This window comes from Hemicordylus capensis, chromosome 4, assembly GCF_027244095.1.
Source record: "Hemicordylus capensis ecotype Gifberg chromosome 4, rHemCap1.1.pri, whole genome shotgun sequence".
In the NCBI taxonomy this organism is placed as follows: Eukaryota; Metazoa; Chordata; class Lepidosauria; order Squamata; family Cordylidae; genus Hemicordylus; species Hemicordylus capensis.
The window spans coordinates 130,638,756-130,659,178 of NC_069660.1; the positions used below are offsets into that span (position 1 = coordinate 130,638,756).

Genomic DNA, 20,423 nt, shown 5'->3' on the forward strand with positions numbered 1-20,423 from the left:
TTTGTCTCAGTGTAAATGTTATGCAACTCCTTTTGTCAAGTTGCACGGAGAATGTGATGAATCTATGTTATGAGTAACCTAGAGAGATTATATCACCCTGTAAATGTTCACAGGGTGATTTAAGACCACTGTTTTTGCCAATGTGAGAAGTGACTGGTTTCTTCCAGGTATGTAATCATACAAAATGTATGGAGAGGAAGTATCCCCTTTCAACACTTCCTGATTTCAATAATGATTATCATATACACACACACACACACACACACGCATTATGTATGCACTGATGTGTCTTTCGCCTAGTGAAAAAAATGTAGATAACTGTTCTCTGGTTTGCCTGCAGGGTGGTGTCGCAGGCGTGTACAACCAATATGGTTGCGGAGATGTAAGTAGTATTTTGCCTCTTCTGTTTTGATCTGTCTGTGCTACTCAACAATGCAATGTTTTAACCATGAATTGTAGCAAGATCATGACAGCAGGTATGAGCAATAGAACAAAGCAATAGTGCTCTGTCTAGGAAAGGAATGGAGGGAGCCAAATTGTCACACTGAAGACTTGATATGCTATGAAATATCCAAAATAGCTGGCCTTTATTTGCCAGAACTAAAGGCCAGTAATTTCTATAGAACAGATGGTCTGCCATTCTGGGCCCACCTACACAGACAGTCATGGGCAGATGCTTCATGGAAGCCCACTAGCAGGGCAAGGTGGAGATCACCATCTTCTGTTGTTTTTCTTCAGCATCGGATTTTAAATATAGTATAAAATTGTTTTATTGGGTTTAACCATTTTTCTTCAGACAAGCATTTTCAGGGCAGGGCATAAACAGTAATTAGAAGTGTAAGAATCAGGGTTGTCAGCCTATTAAACTAATTGTAGTTGATTAATCATCTTCCTTTTGAACTGATTAACTTTTTTTGCTATATAAGGGAGGAAGTACTGAATGAAGATGTAGAAATGATCATTTACTTGCTAATAGCAGCAAGAAATTGTATCTCAAAAAAACTGGAAAAAGTAACAGCACCAACAAGACTTGATTGGCTATAATAGGTTTGGAATGTAACATTTTTAATTAAGTTCACATATTATAAATATTCCTGGGAAGAAGATACTATAGACATTTGTATCTAGGTGGGTATCCAATACTGAATGAGAAAGTGCAAGATTCTCTGCACCCGTATACATTGTTTTTGATTATATAAACTTTGTACGAAAAGTGGGGATTATTGGTGTCCCCATTTCTTCCCACTCCAACAGAAGCAGCTTCCAGATGTCAGAATGCGCAAGATTTATACTGAATTTTAACATTACTATCAAATTATCTTGAACTGTAAAGGTTGCCCTAATGTATAGTCCCGGGTCCACCTTTCTTGCACGAAGCATAGAGTTACTGAAGGACATACTTCCCCCCCCCAGTGTAGATTGTATGAAACAATTCAGAAGAATATACTAATACATGAGTGTTGATTTGTTTACAGAGTGGATCTGACATTGGCAGTCAGTCTTCATATGGCCAGGTGAGAGTGCCTTCTGCATTAGACTTTTTTTTGTACAAGTGCAACTTAATGATCAACATCTAAATTAATGAAGTGCTGGTGCAGTATCATTGCATAAATGCTCTGGGGGAGGGACAATCATCGTCTGTTTCCCTTTCCCTCTAAAGCTGACTTTGACTCCCAAAAAATGTCCTTGAGGGTCATACAGCCCTCAAGGATATATTTCCAGGTGTCACAGTTGGCTTCAGGGAAAAGGGTGATTGTAAAAAAAGGACCCCTCAACTGGAGTGTATGCTTTGCATTAGCTAAGTGAGGGCTTCCTTAGTCTGCATGTTGTCTTAGTTTTTTCCCTGACTTAACTGGTCTTGTGAAAGAGTTGATGTGTGAAAGAATCGGCATGAGACTGAACATGAGTTCAAAATATCCTCATTCAGCCCTCCCCAAATTGGTTCAACCTGTCTCTGAGATTTCAAAGGAAATGCTTTCTGTAGTGAATGCTAACTGTTTAACATGTTGATCAGGATAATGAGCTTGACATAATGGCATACACAATCAAATCATAACTACAGTGTTGGAGACAGATCATCTATAACTCCATCCTGTGAAATCAGTGGAATTGTGACCAGCCTTTCTCCCGCTTCCTCGGATACTCTCCTCTCGCATTTTCGGGCTTTCCTTTAGAATCACATGAACCTAAAGTATTTGTTCAAAGGAAAACAAGAGATTCCTGTCATGTGCTGTACCAGAAGTGGCATGAGAGCCTACAGAGGCTTCAGTGCCTCAGTGTTAAGACTTGGTATTGAGGACAAATAGATTTTTATGTTCATATTTTTTTTCTGTTGACCTTGGAGACCTTAGTAAAAGGACATCACAGCACAATCTGCTTTTTTAAGTGTTTCATGCAAGTTTGGTGATAAATTCTCATTTACTGCACTAAGCTATACATGTATTTTATTTCAAGGAATTGTAACCAACAAATATTTTGCTGTTCTGTCTTTCACAGTCAGTTTCCACCAATACTGGTTCCAAAGTAAAGGTATATATTTTTTCTTCCATACATTATCAGTGTTGGATCAAATTGTAATTTGATGTATGCTGCCATTAAAATTAATGAAGTAATGACAATTCACTAGGGACCTTTTCACATGACTGCACAGGTGTCACCAAGCCACCCAGATGACATTACCTTGGCAAATGTGCCTGTTGTGGGGTAACTGCTGTTAACCAGCATTCAAACTGTTAGCATAAATGGTTGATAAGCTGTTGGTAAACTGCTATTTTTGCCTCAGCAGCCACAATGTTACACATCTTTTGCTGTGACATTGTGCTAGATATGGGTATGCATTGGTTGGTATGCATATCACATCAAGGTGTATCACAAGTTCATCCCTTGTGTGATATCACTTTGAATTCTCTGCCATTATAAACATCTTGGTACCTAGGTTTTTTCCATTTTATATGTTGATAGCCCTTGATATCATTAGCTTTAGTGCTAGTAAAAGAAAAGACAGCATTACCCACACTTGCGGGGCGGAGGGAATACTGTCTTTTGGAAGCACCACAGATTAGATTTAACCATTTATCCTTCTATTTGACCCAGTAACTTCAGTGCTTGTTTTGACATTAGAAAATGCATACAACTTCTTAGTTTAGCTGGCTACTTGTTAATCATGTAGTTGGTGAACGATTAGCAGAAGTTAGTGGAAAGTTCCTTTAGAAAATCAAGGAGAATACCTTTTTCTGAAAGCCATCAAAATTACCAGTTTATGGGAGACAATGCCTTTGAGCACAAAAGATTCCTTTTTAGAAAATATTGTTTTTTCTATGCTCTATTCCCCCCCGCCCAATTGGCAGATATTGTTATAAAGTTGTGGTCCCAAGAAATTGTGTATCCCAAGAAATTGGGATAGGAAAAGTGGAGGTGAGAGTGTTTCATGAACATTCAGGCTCTATTTCTTTTCTTACTAATTGGAAATTAATATAGAAGAAACTTTATAATGCCAGAACTCATTTCCTCTTTCTAAGTCTTTTAAAACCTTTGGGACTTAGTTTCCAAAAAGATGGCAGAATGGGGACGCACCGCCATTTCACTGAAAAATCTTATTAATATAATTTTCTTACTCTAGGTGGTAACCTACCCAGATAGCAAACCCTATCCACCTGTGGTAAGAATTTTTTTTTCTATACAGTTTCAGCTCTTGTTCAGATAAAACTGGATATGACTAACTGTAATTCTATACATGTTAATTTACTCAAAAGTAAGTCACACTGGCTGACGTTTAGGCTAATGTTTGGTGCTTGCACAACAAACAAAGTTTTGATCATTTAAGGTGCTTGCTTAACTGCATGAAGTCATGGAGATTTTCGGAACTGCACTCTTGCACAAAAATTCACTGGAAAACATACAAGGCATGCCACAAGTTGCGCAAGTTGTGTTTGAGTTCAATTCAAACTCAAACCAAACTGCCTGGAGTGGTTCCATATACACCCCTGTTTGTTATCATCTTTGGCCATATGACACGCACCATATGTTAGAAGCTTGCTTAGCTCTGTACGTCATTAGAAAGGATCTGGGATCTTGCACTGAGGCTACATTTTCTGTTTGTTTTGCTTTTCATCAATATTCTTAAGTCTTTAAGGAGTCCTTTTTACAAACCAATTAAACAATTGTATTTTTTATTTATTTTCCCAATAGCGTGATCCTCTGTCATCGGTAAGCACAATACTTCTTTTAATAGTCTTAACCTGACTCATTGAAACAAGTCAGGCAAATCCTATGCTTCTCCCCCCTCTCCCTCCAAAAATCTTGGAGTGGAACTATATTTTTATTGCAAGCAGAACAAAGAAGCATTCTCTTATCTGCTGGTAACACTGAATGGATTGGGAAGATGGTAAGATCTTGGATGAAATGGGCTGTGGGCTGAGTTCCTCACCAGCACACACATTTGGAACAACAGAATTTGTAACGCTACCTTCATTGCATAAGACAAAGACTTAGTTTATTCAGTTTAAAATCGAATTAAAAATAGCCTTTTTCTATATTAACTGTTCTGAAAACTGTTTTTGCTTAAAAGCAACATATAAATGTATTTTAAATAATATAATCCATGTCTGTTCATACAGCTTACTGGCATCCCTATAGCTGTATTAAATGGTTTCTTAGCCAAATTGAATGGTTTCTAATTTCATTTCAGAAAATTTCCAATTCCAAATTTGGTGGAATAATCCATTCCCAGGTAAGAATCATTCATTCATTCATTCATTCATTCATTCCATATATTAGGTTCTCCACACAGGCATGTGTAACCATTGAATGCTCCTGTTGAGTAGAAGTACTATGGGAGTCCTCTATTATGAATTGACAACCCTCATGTTTACCTTTCTTCACTCCCTCAACATGAAGGCAGCCTGAGGGTACAGTGAAGAGAGATTCTCACCCCATAGAAGTTCAAAATATCCAGTCTCCTTGTGACCTTGCTTAAATAAAACTTTCTTGGAGTAAATGGAAGCCATGCTAATTTGTGCCAATAAGGATTCCTCTCCTGTAGGGACCATCACAGGAGTGGTTGGACTTAGCCTGAGAAGTAGGTTCCTTTGCCCTTAAACAAAATGGGACTAACATCTGAGCAAACATGCTTAGGACTGCCCTGCTGCATGCTGTGCTTTTGTCTATATGACTATTTTTTTTTGTTCTGCAGAGTTCTTCCAGCAGCAAAATCCAAATCCAGGTAAGTTTTCTTTCTTTCAAAATGTATATCCTATAAAGAAAAAAAATGCTAATAAGTAACAATGAGGCTATTCACATGAGCGTGCAAAACCGGGCTAAGGGAGCCCAGCCCGGTTTTGCATACTCATGTGAACTGCTGAGATCCGGCCCAGTCCTGGTGGCTACACAATGGCAAACCCACCTTAGTCACCTTGTTAAATGAGGTTAAGGGAGCGAGTGCTCCTTTAACCTCATTTCTGTAATCAGTAAAAGGGGAGGTGTGGTGCTTGGGGCTGCCGGGAGGCTGAATGGTGATGCTGGCAGCCACACTGTCCAAATAAGCAGCTTACTTATTTGCTCACTGCCCCAGTCTGTCCCTCTTATCATGCCAAACCGGTTCACCTGAACTGGGCCTGGTTTGGTTCAATCATGGACCAAACCACGCCTAGTTCAGTCCATGATCACACCAATGAACCCTTGGTTCTGCATTTCCTAGTGGTGTTGACATGAGTATTTATCAAAAGACCTGCCCATCCCACATGAATTTTCCAATTAGATATTACAGTAGTGAATGGAATGAACTTCTAGTCATTTGTCATTCAGTCTACTTCACTTCAGCCTCCTTCAGTACAGATGGTAACATATTCATTAATATGAATAACAAATGGTACTTCCCACACAGAGACAACAGGTCCCTATTGCTTTCCTATGTTATGTGGAATATCATATGTTCCTTTGTCTGATTTAACCGTCCCCCTTTCATGGCAGGTACAAACAGTGGGGCTATTCTCACGATCGAAGGAAATCGGGCTAGCCTCTGATAGCCCAATTTTCTTCAGTCGTGAGAACCACCGGGCTCGCACAGAGCATGCTGGAGCTTGCAGGGGCTGATTGGCCCCCGCTCCCCCCAGCCCCCACCGGCTCCGTCACGGAGCCGGCAATCGTGTGGGCGGCCAATCCGGCCACGCAGGGCTCCCTCTCCGCTCGGCTTAGCCCGCTCTCCCCGCTCACCGCCCCAAACCAGGTCTCACTGATCGTGAGACCCGGTCCAGTGTTTCTTTATACAAAACAATTGCAAGATTCAACAGAAAGCCCATTCACAGAGAAATTATATAGAGCCACTGCAGCATGATCTGGAATTGACTCAAAATTATTTTGCTGTTAAGGTTTTAGATGGTTTTGTTCAGCTTTAATATTCTATTGTAATCTAAATTGTTCTGCTTTTAAGTAATTTGTGTATAATTTTATAGAAAAGCAAATGGAAAAAAAAACCCATTCTTTCTCAATAGGGTTCAAGACCCCAAAGCGGCTCATCACAAGATGTTCGTATAACCATCCAGGTAGCTATTATTCAGTTACACAGCAGCAGGTTCAGATGCAACATGGAGCCACAGTTGTTTTTAACGATGGTTTATGACACAAACCTAGATTAGTACCATAGATGATCACCCAATGTTGGTTTGTTTTGCTGTATTATGGTTTGTTTGTGTCCTAACTTCTCTTTGCCTTTAACGAAGTCTCTGGATTCAGTTAGGGGCTGCTTTGCTCTGCCCCACTGGCTGCAAGGCTTAGCCCCATCAAATGCTTCCTAAGCATTGGTTCTGTGTGTAAACTCAGCACAAGCTTCTTCAAAGTTCTTAAATGGCTGCAATGGCATAGCAAGGTTTGAGGGGCCCTGGGACAAATGAAGATGGCCCCCATCTTTCTCTACTTGCGCCAACCTCCAGTGTCTTTAATATGTAGCACCCAAGAATTGTAACCACCACCCCTCAACAATTTTGACAGTATTGCTGGTAAGGATTCCTCCTGGCCAGGATTTCCTCATGGCCAGGACTCCATAGCACATCCTTCACCTGGTCTCACCCCTCCCTCCTTCCTCTTCTTTTTATGATTGGCTGGCTAGATGCTTAGACTTGGCCCACTTCTCCCTCAGCCTGAGAGACTGGGAAGCCAGAAAATGCTGACTAATGCTCTGAAACAGCATTTCCCTGGATGCTGAAGCTGTCAGTTAGGCAGAGGGGTGGACTGAGCCTGAGTACGCAGTCAGCCAGTGAGGAGGAAGGAGGGAAGCTGCCTGACACTCATCCCCTCTCCTCTTCTCCTCCTGCGGAGGACTTGTTGGCCAGAAGCCAAACTGAGTCGTGGAATGGGGAGCAAACAGCATGCTAATGAGTCAAGGAGGTGGGAGGGCAAGAGCAAAGAGCAAGTTGTTGCTCAGCCTGCTGCCCAGCCCTCACTCTCTCTGTAGCCAAGGGACATTTGTCCAAGGGTGCTCTGTTGTAACTATGGCTGGCTGCTGGAGTTCTCTGACACCGATCAGCAAACATCACATACAAAAAGAGCAGTTTGCCTGCTAGTCATCTTCCGTTCCATCTACAGCCATTCACTCAGCCAGGGGTAGGTAACCTTTGGCACTCCAGCTGTGGTTGAACCACAGCTCCCATAATCCTCAGCCACAATATAGCACTAAGCACAGTTAACCATTTCCTATCCATTCCACTGAATAACCCAGTTCACCCAAATGTACTTTTGAGCTTAAATAGAAAATTTGGGATTGAATTTAAAAAAACACCTTACTTTTAAAATTCCTTAAATAATCCCTTTATTTTATGTTTCCATAGTGTTTTGCTTCAGGGTAAAGATCAGAACAGGATGTGTTTGATTTATTTGCTTTTGCTTGTGTGTGTTTATTGGGCAGAGGTCTTAACTGCCGGCTAAAAGTATCTGTGAAATGTTTCAGCAATTTTGTTACTAGGCAAAGAAGAGAGAGGTGTCTTCAGGAGTTCCTAGGCAAACTAAGGGTGATTGAATGTTTCAAGCTGGCACCAGTGAGAGATGCTTGCAGCCTAGGGTCCTTCCAAATGGTGATTAATTGCACAATGTTGAAAGTTTATGTGCAAGTCCAAAGCATCTTCTTACTGACTATACACATGCTCTCATAGGCTTTTGCACACCTTCCTATCACAATTGTACTCTCTGGCTACACACTGGTCATTGACTTCATGCAGTTAACATAGCGCCATCTACTGGCCAAGCAGAACCTGTTCGCTTTTGAATATTAGTTTTGTGGCGACTGCTGGTTCTTCTCGGAATGCAAGCACTGGCCAGCAGGTGGTGCTGTGAACATCACACGAGGTCTCTGATCAACATGTAACCAGAGAGTAAGATCCAGGGGCTGTCATGTACACCAAGTCTGACACAGAGGAGTCCCAGGATGAAGGGGTGATTACCCCTGAGCTGGACACCAGAGGCTAAATTGAGAGCACACACAACTCCCAAATCTGGGTAGTCCTACCCAGACAAAACTGTCCTACCTAGTTTTTGGTTATGTGAACAGCCTCTATATCTACTAACCAACATATTGATTTGGAGGATTGGGGAATATTTGGGAAAAGGAACATTACATTGACACAAACCCATCGAAAAGTAAATGACTGGTTGCCTGGTTTCTTTACAGAGTGGACAAGGAAACCCAGCTTGTGATAAGGTGAGTGAGCCTTCTCCATCAGGATGGATTTATCTTGGGACTGCCTGGTAAATAAGGGCATGCCTCCCCCCCCCTTGCTTTTCTTTGTAAATAAGGGCAGACCACACAAGAGCATGTCTTTTCTTCCATTAAAGAAGTATACCTACCAGTCCTTGTGTTCCTATTTCTATACCTAAAAATCAAAGAGAGATTTTGTTCAATCAAAGTCTACTGATTGGTGCCTACCAAACTGTAACTATGTGAAATTATGGGGAAGGGCTAAACTGTTACTGCATGCTATTTTGTGGATAACAAGAGGGAGCTCTCTGTTAGTCAGTGGACAGCCTCCACCTGGATAAATGAGCTCTGCTCAGTTTCATGTGGCCGTAAATGTATGGAAAATAAATTTCATGTTTCAAATAAGCACAAGAAAATCACCAAGAAGCAAATAGCTGTGGTTCAAAAAGGCAATTTCTTCCTCTCTTTATAATCCTTTCCTAACCCTTTGCTCCTACACTGCAAAAACATCAATTCTTGTTTTGACTAGTGCTTTTGTGCCTGTTTAGAGAGGTAACTATCAATTTAAAAACAATTAAACTGGGGCTGGGATAGAGGTTTTTTAAAAATCATTTTAAAATCGGTACACCACATTCTGTGCTAAGTGACGTTCTCTCAAGCGGAGCAGGTTTTGATTGAAACATCCAAACTTGAAGTTCAAGTTTAATGGTTTGTTTACAAGGCCATACTGCCTTCTAATTGCATGATGACCCTCAAATCCATCCCATCCCTACACACACACACACACACACACACACACACACACCGTCTCAGTACAGGATGTATCAAATAACCTGTTTCTCAACAGCTTAGTAATTGCTGCTGCTTTGCCCTTACAGAGTTCATCTTCTTATAACATCCAAACTTGTAATCAGGTAAGCATCTTCATGTCACTATTTTAAAAGTGGTTTTTTGTTTACATAGTGTGCCTCTTAGTAACCATTTGGAGTGCTGTTCTCATTGGCCCTTGCATAGTTATGCATTGTGTGTGGGTGGTTAATGAAGGCTGGCCATGTAATAGCTCTCAAATTGCAGTGTTTCAAGATGAGGAAAACATGGTGCCTCAAAGGAATTGGTATGTGAGGGAAGTCAACTGGACCAATTGGCAGCCAATTGTTCATTGTTTTCGGGCCCTTGAGCAATGGGATGAGAATGAGCTTCAGTCAGAGCAGGGACAGAATAGAGCTTAAATACTGAGAAGGATTTTTCCAATGATGAGAAAAGGCTAATTGAACTAGTCACCCGGAAGGCTGTGTTCCATCACAGGAAGTCCTTAAAAACAGGCTGAATAAACATCTGTCAAGACTGATTCTGATATAAGGATGGAACAATATGGCAAGAAATGTGCACCTGCCAGCAAAAATGGCAGCCCCATGTCAAGTTATCTCCCTCCTCTTCCATAACACATGCTGCAGCTGATGTTATTGCACTGTCCATTTCTCTGCCCCTGTGAACAGTAGCAAATGATGTGGAGCTGGGGTGGGAGAGAACCCAGCGTAGTGATGTCGGGACGTGGGAGAAGTCATACTACACATTATAAAACAAAAGGGTGAGCACTAATAGGAAACCACCATCCTAACTGCTTCGCAGCAGAGGGATGGACACGGGGCCCCATTTCAGGTCTGACTTTCTCTCCTTAGGCTATGTAGTCTGGTGTACACTGTGTTCTTCATAATGGCATGGAGAGTACGTTGATTCATGCCATTGGGGGGCAGAAAGCTTGGAGTTCTCTGGGCCCAAGAGGTTTATGATAATGACATCAGGGGTTTTTCCAGGCCTAGAGGCCTTAGGTCAGTCTGCTTGGAGTCTGAAGGTGTTCCTTGTTGCTTATCATTCAACAAAGACTCTTCAGTAAGAAGAAATTTCCTATGTCTTTGAGGAACTCCCATGAATGTATGTGTAGTTCATTATCACTTATTCGTGTAAATGTTTAGGGAACAAACCATCCAAAATTAAACACTTTAAAGTACCATTAAGTACCATTGCTTTTTCTTGTATGGAATTTTCTATTTTCCATTTATAGCATGGTTTGTGTGAAATGTCAGTGATTTTCCGATGATTAAGCCTGATATCTCTGTTCTTTACAGGGCCAGTCTTCAAGTTCACAGTCTTCAGGCTCACAGAGCAGCGGCAGTTACTCTGGCTCACAGGTAGATACTTGACATACATCGATACAGATATGTGACATGCTCCTCCTTGGATAGTCTTTCTGGGGTGGTCAGCAAGGTCTAGTGTGGCTCAGTGTAGCCTCAGAGCAGCTGTGGGGGAAGGCACTCCTATCCAAGCCCCATGAGGGCTTGTTCACTGTACAACATCTGTGGGGGAAGGATGCCCCCTGAGGCCTTAGGCTGAATCATGGAGCTTCTGCCAGGGTGAGCTCTCCTTGGAGTCTGGCCCCTCTTCATCGGCAAGTTGGCCTTTAAATAGTCCATGACAAGTGGAGCAAATCTCGCAGGATCTTGGCTCCAGACGAGATCTCGGATCGAAGTCTCGTGAGACTTCGAGATTTGCTCCACTTGCTCAGTCTTGCAAGACAGCCACCCAGATTTAAGTCCCCACTCAGCCTTGGAGCTTACTAAGTGCCCTCTTTGTTCATTTTATTTTAACATTTTATTTTAACAGTCTTCAAGCTCTCAAAGCAGCAGCTCCTCTGGCACACAGGTAGATATGCTTTCACTTCAGTTATATGTGCATGCATTTACTTTCATAGAAGAAGAGCCAGTGTGGAATAGTAAACAATTAGACCTGGACCAGAGAGACCCTGGCTTAAATCCTCACTCAGATCCTGCAAGATTTGCTTCACTTGCTCATTCTTGCGAGACACCTCCGGTATCCCACCCAGGTCCAAGTCCCCACTCAGCTTTGGAGCTTACTAAGTGCTCTCTTTGTTCGTTTTATTTTAACAGGGTCAGTCTTCAAGCTCGCAAAGCAGCGGCTCCTCTGGCACACAGGTAGATATGCTTTCACTTCAGTTATATGTGCATGCATTTACATTCATAGAAGAAGAGCCAATGTAGTATAGTAGAGTAGACAATTAGACCTGGACCAGAGAGAATCTGGCTCAAATCCTCACTCAACCAACCAGGAAGCTCACTGAGTGACTTTAGGCCAGTCTCTATAGTCCTGCACAGACACCGACCCCCATGATGTGCAAGACAACTCAGGTGTTCCCAACCAGCCAGTGCACTTGCGCACATGGAAACCAGCCTGGCAGTGTTCTACAAAAATGCAGTTGCTTAAAACAGCATGCATCCATGCGCACAACAGTGCCGGCCAATCAAGAATGCGGGCGTTGCCTTGCACATCATGTGGGCCATTGCACTGGACCTGTGTACAGGTTTCTGACTGTACAAATTTTTGTGTGTGAAGGACTGTTCATGTGTTCATTTTAAAAGTGAACCTGGGTACAGACTCCATCAAATGCATAGTACAGATAGGAAGTGTACTGCTGTTAGACTGTTGAACATTTGTATACATGTGCAAGATCATTATGTGCACACACTGTACACAGACTGCATCTATGGTGAACATAACATGAGCAGAGCTTAAGTCTCCACCTAATGTTTCTCACAGCAATGTTGTGAGGATAAAAGTATATGTGGGGCAGGGAGAGGAAGGCAAACTGCCTTGAGTTCCTTGAAGGAAGGGTGGGATAAATGCTTTAAAAAATATTGACACTTTCTTCTGAGTCACTGCACCTAGCTGCCGAACTGCATAGGTTTTAAGGCTTCCAAGCCTTTGCTTCAAAGGTAGTATGAGATTTGTTGGGGGAAATGTTATAAACCTGTGATGAATTAGAAAAAAGATGGGTGGAAGGAGGGATCAAAAGAGGAAGGAACTAATTTGAAGATTATTCAAACTACTCAAGGACATATATAGAAGCAGTGATCATATCTGGTCCAGAACTGATTCTGGACTGTAGGGGACACCTCTGAATATCTGGGCATATCTGCTGTGCTACATCTTAGATACCACTTCAACTGTCATGATTTCCCCCCAAACATCCTGGGAACTATAGTTTGGTGAGGGTATTGAAAATTCCATATTAGAGATCCTTAATTCTTCTCACAGAACTATAATTCCTACAATTCTCTGGAAAGACAGGGTTAGTTTCTCCTCAATTGGCTCTGGACATGCACAGGATCCATGAATGACACTGGCAGACCATTCAGATTTCTTGACCTTCCACGTATTCAGGTCAAACACAGGGCAGTAGTTGGTGACACGCCTTATCTCCTTCAGATCACGGTGGTGGGGGTTATTGCCTCATGGCCCCACAGCAGCCCTCTACTGTCTGTGTTCTTATGACACAGATCTCCATTGGCCCTCTGGCATGGGGGCTGGCTTTTCCATTCACCTTTTCAGGTGGTGGGAGGTCTCTTGCTGGAGTGGGTAGCCAGCATCCTTCTCCTTTACCCCTTTCTGGTTGCACTATTGGTCTGCTGAAGACAGAATGGGGAAGGGGCAGGGGCCAAGGCCACATGCAGCAAGGGTTGCATGCCCATCCCAGGTGACCACCCGTGTGTACCTCCCATTCACTGGCAGTTAGTCATGTGTCTCTCTCAAAAGCCAACATAGCAAGTCACACACCCCCTTCCCTGGGTCTTCCTCACTTGGAGGTCCTCTGGCTGGCTGGCTGAGCCCACAGATCTGTTTTAAGCCTGTAAGTGTGGTGTGTGGATAATACCCTTGAGAGAAAATTTAGGTTAGATTAGATTAGATTAGATTAGATTAGATTAGATTAGATTTCTATACTGCCCTTCCAAAAATGGTTCAGGCTGATTTACACAGAGAAATAATAAATAACTAAGATGGCTCCCTGTTCCCAAAGAGCTCACAATCTAAAAAGAAGCATAAGATAGACACCAGCAACAGTCACTGGAGATACTGTGCTGGGGTGGATAGGGCCAGTTACTCTCCCCCTGCCAAATAAAGAGAATCACCATGTTAAAAGGTGCCTTTTTGCCAAATTAGCAGGGGTTTATTGCAAGTATATGAATTCTTGTTTTCAGTGAGTCTCTTTGTTACAAAGATTAATAGCACGATGGCATACAAGACTGGGGGAAGGGATCTACCCTCTCCTGGTCCTCCTAGACTGGCAAAATTCAAGACATGATGCTTGTGCAATAGGTTAGCCATGCATTTATTAGGAAACAATGGATTTTAGATCTGTATAGAGTCTGACAATACATTTTTATTTCTTGTTTTTAAAGCAGGGTGGATCTTATTCGAGTGGCAGCAGTCCCTGTGGACAGGTATGCTCTTTTTTTATTTATCTATATCTAGAAAATTGTATCAATGTATGCTGTCTTGTAATGGAACAGTTTAATCTGCTTGAGATTGCTTGCTGCTTCTGATCGCAAACTCTGCAAGAATTAACAGAGACCAAGAGTGTAGCAGTTAAGACCAACATATTTTCAGGTTTTGAGTTTGTTGTTGTTTTGCTTGAGAAACTACACAATGTTTGGGAATACATGTTTGCCCATGGTGTGGAAGAGGTGTTATTATCTTAATCTCTTTTCTTAAGAATGGGCAGTGTTTTCTCAGTATACATGGCATCAGTCAATCAATGTGTATCGTGAACTCCATGTTGTTCATATATACTGAATGGATCGGATCACTGAGATGAGGAATCTCTCATCCTTCCCAGGAGTAATTCTCAGGAAGAGAGATATCCTATCTCTATGTTGTATTCATTACAAAGATTCAACACACCACAGTTCCCCTTCTTCAGCCCATTGGATGCACTGGAGACATGAGCACCCCTAGGGAAGGGGTGAGTGGAAGTATATTGTGCAATTGCACCACAACCTCCTCTCTTGGGGTCCCACAACACCAAAGGAGCAGGAACAATCAGTTCTAAAACGCCGGCAATCCTCTCTACATCAGGGAGGTTGGAGCAAAATTGCCATCTATGCAACCACAATATCTGAACATAGTTTAGAAAGACAATTTCTATTATGTGGTTAGATATTTTGAGACGATAGCCCAAAAGGCTAAAGTGCTGTAAATGCTATGAACAGGAATTGGAACTGGGGTAGCAATGTCCCAGTGATTGTGCACATGTGGGTCAGAGCAATATTTCGGTTATATGGGCTGCTCTCAGACTCATAATCAGTGATCTAGAAGTTTATTTTTTATCTTCTAACTGTTCCAGCAGTCTCCTCCTTCCCAACAATAACAATAAGAACACTTTATTTTAACAGGGTACTACATATGACAGCAATCCCTGCCATCAGGTAAGTCTTCTATTTCACTTCACTTAAAGACTTATTCCAAAGGAACTCCTAGCTTTGGGGTCTGTGTAGACTAACAGTTTTTAAAGCACGGGTTACCTCCCCCTCCCACAGAAATGTTGGCTGTGGGCATGTTAGCCAATATTTCTATATAGTAATTGAATTTTTGCTTCTTCACAGGGCCAATCATCTTCTTCACAACAAAACACATACAATAACCAGGTAGGATATCTTTGCTTGAGCTGATCCTTTCCAAATAGATGACACACAGTTTCAGGCAATTTAACTGGAAGACATGATCAGGATGCTCTTGCTCTGCCCTTGTTAGTCTGTGGGCATGTTAGCCAATATTTCTATATAGTAATTGAATTTTTGCTTGTTCACAGGGCCAATCATCTTCTTCACAACAAAACACATACAATAATCAGGTACGGGATCTTTGCTTGAGCTGATCCTTTCCAAATAGATGGCACACACATTTTCAGGCAATTTAACTGGAAGACATGATCAGGAAATGCCTGTATGAAATTTGGCCCTGAGAATTTAGGACACAATCCACTACCTGCTGGATAATCTAGATGGAGAAGTCCATAAATAGAAGTTCAAGATCAAAAGGATTCTTCTCTCTCACAATATCACCCCTCATGTGGGAGACAATCATATATATCTTCAAAGATAATATATCCCCAAAAGGGGAATTCCATAAATACAAAATGTGGACACTGTTTAAGCCTGTATGGATCTGACCTGGTGTGTTGGATTCGTATCTCAGATTATCTGCAAAGTCATAGGTAACTTTGGTTAGTCTGACCCACCTGGAAAAGAGAAGGCAAAAGGCCCATTCACATTATGTCCAACACTCGTACAACAAGTGTATGCATCTGTACAGTTATTAATATGATATGTTGAACGCAGGTACAGAAGTACACTTCCTATCTTTAGCATGCATTTGAAGGACCTGTATCCAGGTTCACTTTTACAATAATGCAGGTACAGTCATTCACACAAACAAATGTCTGTACACCCATACATTTGTACACTTGTACATCATAACGTCTGAATTAGGCTAAACTAATTTTGGAAACAGCAGCAATTCTATGTAGTGATTGGTTTCTGGTTTCTTCCCAAGGCCAGTCATCTTCACAACAAAGCACTCACAACAACCAGATAGGGGCTCTTTCCTTGAACTTTCCCCTTCTAATTCAATAATACACCTATCGTCAGCATATCGGAAAGTGCCCATAAAAAATTACGCAGCAGTTTGTTCATTCATTATTTATCTCATTTTATTTCAGTGTGGTTTCTGCAGGGTAATCTCTAATTAGATTGTGTCCTGGACTTCTAAACTTCCTTCCTTATTTGGTGCCCTAGACTTGTTTACTTTATAATCTGCTTTACACTCTACTATGATGAGTGCTAAAAGCTCTTCCACAATTTTAGAATTGCCAAAATGTTCTAATGATTAAAAGATTTCTGCAATTTCCCTAAATTTTCAAAACCTACTTCAAAGTGTTTTGTTTTCCCACTTTGTGTGTTTTTTTAGGCTAGTTCAGGATATAAAGGAAACAGTAATTCTTGTTACCAGGTATGTTCTCTTTATTTTGACTACCAAGAGATTTATCATTTTGTTACCTGGTATCATACCTCATGTATGATGTGAATTGCCCTTTCAAGCCCTGGTCCACAGCTAGTTGTCTTGGAAGGCCAATTTCAGAGGCAAGGGACAGGGGAGGGCAGTCCTTCAGCCCCAGCAACTTGTACTGGCATTGACACCACTTTCCTCCCACTACTTTTGCCCACTGGGTGACCACTGGGAAGTGAGCAGGACACCAAGGGACTCCCTTCTTGAAGATGGTTCCAGAGCTTTGGCTCAAGTGTATTGCCAGTATATATGAGGCATGGAGAAATGACATGGTTGTCTGCTGAAGCATATAATAATCTGCTTAAGACTTGCTGAGGAGATACCTACAAGCTTAGATGATCAACGTCCCAGAGCATGGCGTAAGAGCACACAAGCCAGCCACTGTGCGGAAGCTAAGCAGGTTTGGTGTGGTCAGGGCCTGGATGGGAGACCCATGTATGCCACCTTTTGGGGATGGCATCATTGCTCGGGGGTAGAGTATCTGCGTTGTACGGAAAAGGTCCCAGGTTCAATCCCTGGCATCTCCAGGTAGGTCTGGGAAAGACTTCTGCCTGCAACCTTGGAGAAGCTGCTGCCAGTCCGTGCAGACAGTACTGAACAAGATGGACTGATGGTCTGACTCAGTACAAGGGAGCTTCCTATGTTCCTAAGTACTGTAAACTCAAATTTACCTTAGTTATCTTCGCTTAGAGATCCCAACTGTGTTTCACATATCATGGTAGGTAGCCTATTTTTCCTGCTAGTGGTGTGAAGAGGTAAAATAAGGGTTGACTACTGGCTGACTTGTGCAATCCCTTCATCCCACGGCTACATACTTTAGTTTTCACATGACTCCCAGCCTCCTTTTTGCTTCGGGTTTGATCTTTTAGTCTCCTTAATGCTGCCACTCTCTTTTTCTGCTCCGATTCCCAGCCCAAAGCGACAGGTGGAGCCAGTTGTGAGAAAGGCAGTCACTGTGTGCTGAACTCTGCATGTATCTGCTTTTGGCACTGATTGCGTGATTGAATCACGCAAAAAAACTGTGCTTGCAGTGGGATGCCAAAAGACGACTGCACTGTGTTTAGCACATGGCATTGGCATGCATGTGATTCATGCTAGCCTGGTTGGAAGTTGACATGAGATGACTGAAAACTTTCCATGTAATTAATTTGTGGAACTGACTGCCACAAGATGTGGAGATGGCTACTAACAAACGATAGAGCGTGGTTTGAAGACATATTACAGCTACCTTGCTGAAGTTCAGCAGGTCTAGGTCTGGTCAGTGCCTGGGTGGGAGACTGTCTGAGAACTCAGATATGCCACCTCAAGTTCCATGATGGAAGGTGGGATGTAAATGTAACAAATAATAAGTGGCTTTTAAAATGATTATACAAGTTCAGAGGATAGATCTGTCCATGGCTATTAGGAGTGGTAGGTTCAGAAACAGTGTGCCTGAGCCAGATAATGAGGGCCAGCAACATGGCATGCCTTTCAGGCCCTGCTGGGTGCTTCCTCAAAGCATCTGGCTACCTTCTGTTAAGAACAGAAATGCTGGAATGGAGGCACATTTGTGTGGACCAGCAAGGCAGTTCTTAATAGTTATATACATCAAACAACATTTTTGGAGCATTACAGTTTGGGTCCCTGTGATCATGAAGTTGTGATGAATAAGTCATCTGAGAACTCTGAGGAGCCCTCGAGCTGATGGGGGGAAAGGGATATATTGCAAAGGACTGATTAATGTTGTATTGTCCTTTTAGGGTAAAGATGCTTCTTCATACAACAGCAATAAGTGTTGAATGGTAAATATAAGCTTTCTATTATTTTGAGGATAACTCTCAGTGTATAATGCTTACTCCTAAAATGTTGCATGGGCACTTGTACTGTATGACTAATTATGATGTGGCAGATATAGTTTGCCGCTCTGGACCAAATTTAAGTCCAGACAAGTTGTTCTGGTAAGAACTAATCTGCCTACTTTCCTTTCACTATAATCTTGATTGATAATTACCGTCCTCACAAGTTAGCCCACTTCAGCCTTAAATGTCCACACGTCCACCATCTTGGGGTGGGTGACATCATCACAAACTATGCCGTTGAGGTGTCCCTGTGTGTCACTCACTACAACTATAGCAAACTTGGTTCAAATCGGTTAGGCGGTTCACAAGTCTCAAATGTTTGTGTCTGCCATCTTGAATTGGGCAGGATGACATCATCACAAACTAGGCCATTGAGGTGTCCCTATGTGTCCTGACAACTTACTGTACCCAGTTTAGTTCATATTGTGAAGCTGATGGGCATCATGAAGTTGATAGAGTGGGGGGTGGGCACACATGGGGACACACACAGAATGCCAGGTGAATACCATCTCATAAGCTTACTTTCCTTAAGAAAAATAGGCTAAAAATGGAAGTTTCCCTCCAGAAGGAACTTTTGTTGGGACTGCAGTCAGGAGCAGCCTCTATAGGCAGAGCGGGGGGGGGGGAGGGGAGGGGCTGTAAACAAGCCACAGGTGGAGCTTGTTCCTGCTCTCCTCCCGCCTCAGTCACTCCCTGTGCTGCTGTGATAACCCCAGGTGCGCAGGCTGATTATTCACCCGGTTAATGCAGCAGCTTGTTTATTGCCCCTCTGCTCCTAACTGCAGTGTTAGGGGAAAGGATTAAATGCTCCCTCCCTCTATACAATGGTCCTTATCTCCACCCCCACCACCATACTGTGGCTGCCCTTTTAATCAAGGCGGAAATAACACACACCAAAATGACACTAAACATGGCCTCCTACTAAATGTGTTTTTAAATTAGTGTGTGCTTGAATTGGTGTGTACCTTAATGCCAATAGATAATTATCTTCTCATGTTCATGACAAGCAAATTCACATCTTGCTTTTTTGAGCAATTGAAGTACAATATCAGATTTAAATTAACTGGGCTAAATAAGTAATATCTCATATAGATGAAACTTCTGTATCACTCATTGATCTTCACTGGAAATATTTAGCATTATTATGTATGCCAGGTAGAGTTTAGGTTTCAGCTCATACAATAAATGTAAATGACCTCTAGATTAGAGTATTAGCTTTATCATTCGGTAAGGGGAAAAAGTGGATTGAAGGTAAAATATAATGCATAAAAGGTTTTAGAAAGAGGAGATACCAAGGTTATTTTTTTTAATTAATCCCCTAATCTAATAGTATTAATAAGGAAAATGAAACAATTCCTTGATAACATAATTATATGTTTGTGTTGTAGTGATCGTGTGGAAATAGAAATCATGTCTAGAGTTCAAGATAATATAAGGGAGCCACGAGACCAACTTCAGCACAACTGGAATCCACAAATGGACAGATGCACTGGAAAATCACCCGCTGTCTGTATTGCTCCCTGACACTCTATGCTGCTGAATAGAAATGTTCACGTTTGTACAAGTCAAAATTGGAGATGACGAATCGAAATAAAAGCATCTTTATCCAACTTCCTCAAGTCTTCCCCTCTTTGTACATGAGCCTTGCAATGCCTGCTTGCCTTGACAAGTTATTCCACTCCTTGGCACATGTTTTTGGTAGTGGTTTTTCTGCTGCCCTCATTCACCCTGATGAGGATCTCCTACTTTCTGAGCCAGTGAACTAAATTGCAACCCAGAGGGCCAAACTAGACAGCCCAGTTGCAGTTTCAAGTGTTTAAGTGGAGTTGATAATTGGAATGTAGAGAGGGGAGGCCTAGTTTTAAAAGCAAATAAAGCACATTGGGGTGTCGCTATGGGAGAAGGAACCCATGTGAGTGAGATAATAGGGAGGAGTGGAGATGGGGGGGTCCCTCAAAAGCTGGGGCCCCTGGGTCATTTGAATC

The 20,423-nt window shown here is 42.1% G+C and overlaps 1 protein-coding gene across 1 annotated transcript in view; it reads left to right on the forward strand.

The window, feature by feature from the left end:
- LOC128324242 (dentin sialophosphoprotein-like) overlaps positions 1–19,965 on the forward strand; it is a 52,673-nt gene extending 32,708 nt beyond the window's left edge. The window contains exons 13-32 of the mRNA XM_053248534.1: positions 341–382; positions 1,476–1,514; positions 2,497–2,529; positions 3,620–3,658; positions 4,189–4,206; positions 4,688–4,729; positions 5,192–5,221; positions 6,489–6,539; positions 8,657–8,686; positions 9,562–9,597; positions 10,810–10,872; positions 11,345–11,383; positions 11,629–11,673; positions 13,936–13,977; positions 14,929–14,961; positions 15,139–15,180; positions 15,345–15,386; positions 16,502–16,543; positions 18,340–18,381; positions 19,827–19,965. Coding sequence (XP_053104509.1) covers positions 341–382; positions 1,476–1,514; positions 2,497–2,529; positions 3,620–3,658; positions 4,189–4,206; positions 4,688–4,729; positions 5,192–5,221; positions 6,489–6,539; positions 8,657–8,686; positions 9,562–9,597; positions 10,810–10,872; positions 11,345–11,383; positions 11,629–11,673; positions 13,936–13,977; positions 14,929–14,961; positions 15,139–15,180; positions 15,345–15,386; positions 16,502–16,543; positions 18,340–18,378 — 747 coding nt within the window. The 3' untranslated portion in view covers positions 18,379–18,381; positions 19,827–19,965. The remainder of the gene's footprint in view (positions 1–340; positions 383–1,475; positions 1,515–2,496; positions 2,530–3,619; positions 3,659–4,188; positions 4,207–4,687; positions 4,730–5,191; positions 5,222–6,488; positions 6,540–8,656; positions 8,687–9,561; positions 9,598–10,809; positions 10,873–11,344; positions 11,384–11,628; positions 11,674–13,935; positions 13,978–14,928; positions 14,962–15,138; positions 15,181–15,344; positions 15,387–16,501; positions 16,544–18,339; positions 18,382–19,826) is intronic.
- Positions 19,966–20,423: the final 458 nt, after the last annotated feature.